General features: G+C 36.6%; 1 protein-coding gene across 4 annotated transcripts in view; it reads right to left on the bottom strand.

Annotated features, from left to right (window-relative positions):
* Positions 1–15: 15 nt before the first annotated feature.
* The window catches only part of LOC110466577 (heparan sulfate glucosamine 3-O-sulfotransferase 1-like), a 28,041-nt gene continuing 19,762 nt past the window's right edge, over positions 16–8,294 (bottom strand). The window contains exons 1-2 of one of the 4 annotated variants that reach the window (XM_021523159.1): positions 7,171–7,396; positions 16–1,304 (exon numbers count right to left, since the gene is read on the bottom strand). In XM_021523159.1, the coding sequence (XP_021378834.1) occupies positions 178–1,281 (1,104 nt within the window). In that variant the 5' untranslated portion in view covers positions 1,282–1,304; positions 7,171–7,396 and the 3' untranslated portion in view covers positions 16–177. Of the gene's footprint in view, positions 1,305–3,178; positions 3,267–7,170; positions 7,414–8,294 lie in introns of those variants that run through there. The other 3 variants (XR_002464751.1, XM_021523160.1, XR_002464752.1) reach the window with 3 other exon arrangements.

The raw sequence follows: 8,294 nt of genomic DNA, 5'->3' as shown, positions 1-8,294 counted from the left end.
CCCCCCCCTCCCTTCCCACTGAGCAAACACTGAGAGAAAACTAACGATCAACGATATCTATTTAAAATATTCCACAATTTACAAAGGTTGACTTAAAATTAGCCATGTAAAAGAGCATTAAAAAGAACTGAAATTAATTCATAATTTTGTAGGTCTAGACACTAAAGTATTAAATGACTACCAGTCAAATTTTCTGCCTATCAACTTGTAAAACTGTTGATTTAGTGGTCTAAATAGATCTGTTAACATTTCCATGACTCCCTCGTCTATATCGGGGTGTTTGCGACCCTTGCCCCGTGATAAACACTGCTCCTGTCTTGTTCCATTATAACCATCAATGGACATGCAATAAAATCCTTTCTGATCACTGAACACAAATCTATCTTGAGTTATAAAGTGAGGTAATCCAAGAAATTTTTCCACAGCATGAACTTCCTCAAAGGGATTTTGCACTAAGTTGTCACCATCAACTATATGGATTTGTGAAAGAGGGAAGTACTTTAGCCATCGCAACATGTGTTTGTAATAGAATGAAGGACGAATTCCCGGATAGCCTTCATTTATCCTTCCATTCTTTTGTCGAATAATTAATTCTTCGAACGGTGGTGTCAACTCTTTTGTGACCTTATCCTTCAGCTTTCTCTGGAGGTAGTCTGAGACTGTCCGAGCAATAGGTTCTCGGACAAGTAAAATCATTTTCATAGAGCTGTTCATATTGTATACACGCCATTCAGTGTCTTTGTTGTGAAAATAGTTTGATGTTTTTTCCATGGTTATCTGTCCTTCATAAGAAGGGGGCATCAACTTTTTATAATATTCAAATCCTTGCTGGTAATTTCTTTCATAGTCAAAGAAATTAAGTTCTCCATCTGCTATCACAACATCTGGATGCATTTTTAAGTACTGCACCATTGCACCTGTGCCTGCCTTTTTCACGCCTATTATAAGACACTGTGGCAGTCTTTGACGCAAATTAGTCTTTTTGTGAATCGGAATGTCGTTACGTATGTCATTCGGAAGTCGATTATTACTGCCAGGCCTGACCTTGTTTGCTGGATCTATGTAGTCTGTGACCTTTGGCAGTATGTGTCGTCTAGTACCAGAATTGTCCTTCTGGTTCACATCGTAATGAGGACTACTAAAAGTCAACAAGAACAGGGCTATCCCCAAACATAACAACAGTCCCAGTAGCTTTGCCTTTGAGATGCGTCGACAGCAGAGTCCCTTGGCACTAGGAAGCAGCCCCGCCTCTTCATGATAGATATAGTTGTTTGGTGACATGTTCAAGTAGTCTTATAGGCCATCTGTAAGATCAATTATATAACAACATTAAAACATAGAAATCGAATTACATGGTAGGTCATAACAAATTACATGGTCTAGGTCATACCAAATTACATGGTCTGGGTCATAACAAATTAGATGGTAGGTCATAACAACAGTCCCAGTAGCTTTGCCTTTGAGATGCGTCGACAGCAGAGTCACTTGGCACTAGGAAGCAGCCCCGCCTCTTCACGATAGATATAGTTGTTTGGTGACATGTTCAAGTAGTCTTATAGTCCATCTGTAAGATCAATTATATAACAACATTAAATCATAGAAATCGAATTACATGGTACGTCATAACAAATTACTTGTTAGTTAATAACAAAATAATTGTTTGTTCATAACAAATTACATGGACTAGGTCAACACAAATTACATGGTCTCGGTCATAACAAATTATATGGTAGGTAAGAACAAATTACATGGTAGCTCATAACAAATTACAAGGTAGGTCATAACAACAGTCCCAGTAGCTTTGCCTTTGAGATGCGGCGACAGCAGAGTCCCTGGGCACTAGGAAGCAGCCCCGCCTCTTCACGATAGATATAGTTGTTTGGTGACATGTTAAAGTAGTCTTATAGGCCATCTGTAAGATCAATTATATAACAACATTAAAACATAGAAATCGAATTACATGGTAGGTCAAAACAAATTAATTGGTGGGTAAAAACAAATTACATGGTAAGTCATAACAAATTACGTGGTCTAGGTCATAAGAAATTACATGGTAGGTCCTAACAAATTACATGGAAGGTCATAACAAATTATATGGTAGGTCATAACCAATTACATGGTAGGTCCTAACAAATTACATGGCAGGTCATAACAAATTTCATGGTCTAGGTCATGACAAATTACATGGTCTGGGTCATAACAAATTATATGGTAGGTAAGAACAAATTACATGGTAAATTACATGGTAGGTCATACCAAATTACATGGTCTCGGTCATAACAAATTAGATGGTAGGTCATAACCAATTACATGGTAGGTCCTAACAAATTACATGGCAGGTCATAACAAATTAGATGGTAGGTCATAACAACAGTCCCAGTAGCTTTGCCTTTGAGATGCGGCGACAGCAGAGTCCCTGGGCACTAGGAAGCAGCCCCGCCTCTTCACGATAGATATAGTTGTTTGGTGACATGTTAAAGTAGTCTTATAGGCCATCTGTAAGATCAATTATATAACAACATTAAATCATAGAAATCGAATTACTTGGTAGGTCATAACAATTTACAGGGTAGGTGATAACAAATTACATGTTAGGTCATAACAGATTGCATGGTAGGTCATAACCAATTACATGGTAGGTCCTAACAAATTACATGGAAGGTCATAACAAATTATATGTGCTAGGTAATAGCAAATTACATGGTCTGGGTCATAACAAATTATATGGTAGGTAAGAACAAATTACATGGTCTGGGTCATAACAAATTATATGTGCTAGGTAATAGCAAATTACATGTTAGGTCATAACAAACACCTATCAACAATCTGAGACACCTGTAAATAAAGCAGCAAATTAGGTCATAACAAACATCTATCAACAATCTGAGACACCTGTAAATAAAGCAGCAAATTAGGTCATAACAAATAACATTGTCTAGGTCATAACACATTACATGGCAAATTACATGGTCTGGGTCATAACAAATTATATGGTCTAGGTCATACCAAATTACATGGTAGGCCATAACAACTGACATGGTAGGTCATACCAAATTACATGGTAGGCCATAACAACTGACATGGTAGGTCATACCAAATTACATGGTAGATCATAACAAATTACAAGGTAGGTCATAACAACAGTCCCAGTAGCTTTGCCTTTGAGATGCGTCGACAGCAGAGTCCCTGGGCACTAGGAAGCAGCCCCGCCTCTTCATGATAGATATAGTTGTTTGGTGACATGTTAAAGTAGTCTTATAGGCCATCTGTAAGATCAATTATATAACAACATTAAATCATAGAAATCGAATTACTTGGTAGGTCATAACAATTTACAGGGTAGGTGATAACAAATTACATGGACTAGGTCAACACAAATTACATGGTCTCGGTCATAACAAATTATATGTGCTAGGTAATAGCAAATTACATGGTCTGGGTCATAACAAATTACATGGTAGGTCATAACAAATTACATGGTCCTTACAAATTAGTAGTATGTGCTTAGACAGTAAACAATATGTATGTTTCAGGTACCCTGACCAACTCTTTATACCTCCGACCCGAACAAATCTCACTCAAATGCACTCCATCCTGTTTTGGGGTATACCTGTCCACTAGATGCAAACAAATTGATTGAAAAACAAACAAGGCAACTACATATAAATACCTTCTCTACTTCAAAGGCAGGCACACCTCAAGAACAAATATTTGAAAAAATAAATAAAAAAATAAATCCTGACAACGTTAAACTACCCTCTTTTTTCCAGTGACCTAATCCGTTTACATACATATTATTTGGTCTTATGTAATTCATGATCCAACGCCGTCAAAAGCAAAGCAACATTAAAACAACATAATGGAGAACCATCTCAATTTCTGGCTTTGAAAAATGACAAAAAAAAAAATAAGTTTGTGTAATAATATTTTTTTACACATGTAATCTGCTTATAATTACCATATAGCTGAATCCAGTCAAATTTTATCAACATTTTCCTGTGTTATACATATTTATACAAGATCAACGAAATTGAAAACATGCTACCAAGTATTTCTAAACATTTTCTTCAGGTTGGTAAGTATGGATTATGATTAGTTCTTTTTACAAACCCAATAAAATTTTCTATGTGACGTTTCGATGACTAGTACGATATGTACACTGTCACCTTCATCAGACAAATGACCAATGAAGCGTATGCACACAAAGGTGTAAAATGTGTACCAGTTGTCTATAAAATCAATGTCGAGTCATTTCGGTACATATATAACAACTATTGTACATACGTTTCCAGCGTAGCCGAAATCAACATCGATTTTATGGACAACTTATAACCTCTTACACCTTTGTGTGCATACGCTTCACTGGTCATTTGTCTGATGGAGATGACAGTGTACATATCGTACTAGTCATCCAAACGTCACATAGAAAATTTTATTGGTTGTGTAAAAAGAACTTCTCATAATACTACCAAGTAGTTTAAATATGTATATCACTGGCAAACATTTTCTGCTAACTAAACATCACATGAAAAGCGGAAAAAAACACCTTTTCCTCAAAAACACATATTTATATCAAACCTAGAAAATAAGTGGTGCTCTTATTAGTGACTATTCTTACATAAAGTCGTAAAATCTGAAGTGTTATGTATAGATTCAAAGTGAGGTTATATTTCAATTGTTTTCACATCCTGTCAAGATCAATCGGGAAGTTTTTAGTAAGGGGAACTCTGAAAGGAAATTGTAATTAAGATCAGCGTACAGTCTAACGTATCACATTACACATATGAGCCAGACCTTTCTGAGGTACACAACCATATGGTCCTTTCCTATTAAACTTGGTTGTTATGTCGTTAGGACTAAGGCATTAGTTTCCCACCGCTGCTTATATCAAGTCCAATTCAACCCCATTGCTATACATTCCACATTGAAACACATTCAATGTTTTTCAGAAAATACAGCTGATATTATTACATAATTCAGCACACATTCAGAGGCCAGTTTTAAGAACCTCAGAATATTCTCAGACTCGGGGGGGGGCTGCCTCCTGAACCCTCACCTACATTTTACACATCAGCTCTGCAAATGCGTAATATTTGTGTGAATTTTGCATAAATTAATTTTTATGCAATTTTTGGTAATTGTGGAAAATTGATTGTATAAAAATGCGGAATCACACACTTAGTGTGTGAAATGCAGATATTAGGGAAGCCCTGAAAACCCTTCTAGATCTGTAACTGTCAATGGCGTTGCTGTTGGTGCCCTAGTAAAATACTTCTAACTTGGCTCAAAGGGAGAATATTGTCACATGCACAGCTTATTCAGCACTGCAGAGTGTCAGACTTCTAAACCAGAGGTAACACTGTTTGATCCTTAACAGAAATATTGAAAAATAATTACCTCTGTTACTCTCAAACCCATGTAATGAATCCATATTGACAAAAAATATTCAGCCTTACTTTCACGTAGGTATTAACTGCTGTCACTCCTGGAAACACTTGGGACATAATATATGGTCCTGTTCAGGGCTAGAAAAAAATGGTAGCCCAATTTGATATATTACTTAAATTGTTGAATAACATCTGATTTGTAGAATTTGCACATGGACCAATGACTAGTGGTTTTGAAAATTAGTCTCTAGCGATGACCCAGTAAAATACTGGCAGTTGTCTTTTTAGCTAATTCGGTACAGAGTCGTACTAGTAAACCTGAGGTCCAGGGTTCAAAACTCTTAGGAAACCAAATGTAGCGTAATTGTATGACTGACTTGCCAAACACTATAGAATATCTCATAACATGAATAATGATTAGCAGAAATTATAGGCTTCTACACTACATACTAAAGGTGCTGCACACACCGATATGATGTGTATATATGTATACTATATAATAGTTACTATTATTTAGTTTATATACACATTATGCAAAAGAGTGTCTCACAATATATTGCAATACAGAATGAATATATTGCGATACGTATCCCGATATATTGTCAATGGGAAGGATGTGCGCAATTTTATAATAAGTTGTTGTCAGAATGTTATCAAACTTAATCATATATAATATGGTTACATAGATTTAAGATTTTTGTCAAACCAAGCATCGATTACAAAATTTGAACTATTAAAATCCTACTTTATGCTTATTGGCATATCTGTTAGAATTTGTAGTAATTTGCAAAGTTAAAACACAAAACAGATACATAAAAATATGCTTTAAAAAATATTGCGATACAGCAATATTCCATCTCTGTATTGTGGTACGATACGATATGCCTGTGTATTGCAATATACCTGTTTTCCGATATATTGTGACAGCCCTGATACACATCTAATCTGTGAGTCCAGCACCAGCTGTACATGCATATGTGTGCTGTGTACAAATCAAGGTTTATGTACATGTGTCCGAATATAAGTTGAACTTGGTCGATACATGATCATGATGTGAAAAAAATGACAAAGACAAATAAACCTTGATTGCAAATAATGATTTAAGTTGATGATCAACATGCAGACTAGAACTTGACTAATTAGAACAATGAACATTTACAATTGATCATATTCAAATGGCCTATATCAGGGATGTGTAGCACATCCCTGCATATATGTATACACAGTTCAGCGGTTCACGAGGTACATACAAAGCACTTACGCAGTAATGAGGCTAGTGTGTCTAATAGGTAACATGTCACGGCATTTACATGTGTATATATTCTTCACCATTATTTCAGGATGAACCAAACTGCAGTTTGACTAAGAGATGTAGCGTATATCTATAGGCAGGTACCGGAATATGATACAGTAGCTAGTGTACATCGTTTTGTGCATAAATATCCCACCTGGGGCATGTAGACTGTCTGCAGACAAACAAGGCCCATGAGGCTGAGCAACAGCTGACTAAAACTTGTAGACATACCACACATTCCTCGCTTTGGACTATATAACAATACACAAATACTTATTGATACGTCCAGGACAACACTGTAACGTTAAATGTTGTTTATATCCCTGAAAGATTACCGAATTGGTGTGTAACATCGAAAATCATTACATGTTTTATACACTGTGTACTGGCTCTCCGTGAACCGGATGATCCAACATGTAAACAAAGCCAAATGAGAGAGTATTACAGACATTTGACCAGTCCATCGACCGGTCTAAATAGCAGGCTTACCACAGGTACATAATGTTAATCACGACGTCCGTCTGCCCATTGTTCAGGTAATATCGCTCTAGTTTCCTGCTACAATACACATGATGGGACGACGTCTCACACTCACCAACATGGAGTCACAGGAGCTATCGTTATTTTCGTATGAGGCACCCGAAGGGGTTTATATATATGATGCTGCATCTTTACGTAAAATGAGTGGTAACTATAATCGGAGACGTAGCATATATATATACCAACATTGTTCGTCTTTACAATAATTTATCAATTCTCTACCAATCAATATCAGTCTACAAATTTCAGTTGTTTGATTGAATGCTGCAGGTGCGTGCTGAATTTAATTGGCCAATTAAAATTGTATTGGCAACATTTTTACTGAATAACAATGACACATTTTTATATCGCTAAAACATGCTGGGACAACATTTTAATATTACACATGAGGTTATCAGAAACTTGTTAATTTTATTTCGTATATGATGTCGGAATAAATGCTATATATTTTATACACATCACAGGTACTAGCCTCGTCTGTCAATACACCTATAATATAATTATATTCTAATTCGCTTCCCTCAAACGAACATAAATTATTTATCATATAAAACTCCAACTCTTTACCGGGAGTTCGTCCGCCTAGCAACGAGGACGTACAGATTTATTCAGGTAAAATTACATGGAAATCGGAAAATGGATCCGTAATCCCAGTGCTGTGCGGGAATTGCTGGCCACTTCGTCTTGTCCTTCATGCTCCAAAATAGCTGTACACAAATCAGGTTGTTTCATTCCCCATGTGAAAGGATTGCTGGAAATATAATGTAACAGCCACCCAAAAACTGAACAAGTACTAACAAGAATGGGCGGGTGGGCGGGAAGTCCGGACTGATCAACAGCTAGGCGAACACAGACACCTGTACGTGTCGCTACTGTCCCAAGCATACCTGTCCCACGTGCACTAGTAGCTGCACGTGCGAGACAAGACACGGACATCCCGTCCACTCGTTTACATAACAATGATAAATATATTTATATTCTAATTCGCTTCCCTCAAACGAACATAAATTATTTATCATATAAAACTCCAACTCTTTACCGGGAGTTCGTCCGCCTAGCAACGAGGACGTACA

Source organism: Mizuhopecten yessoensis, unplaced genomic scaffold (genome assembly GCF_002113885.1).
Source record: "Mizuhopecten yessoensis strain PY_sf001 unplaced genomic scaffold, ASM211388v2 scaffold11137, whole genome shotgun sequence".
Classification (NCBI taxonomy): domain Eukaryota; kingdom Metazoa; phylum Mollusca; class Bivalvia; order Pectinida; family Pectinidae; genus Mizuhopecten; species Mizuhopecten yessoensis.
This window is presented reverse-complemented; position numbering and strand designations above follow the sequence as displayed.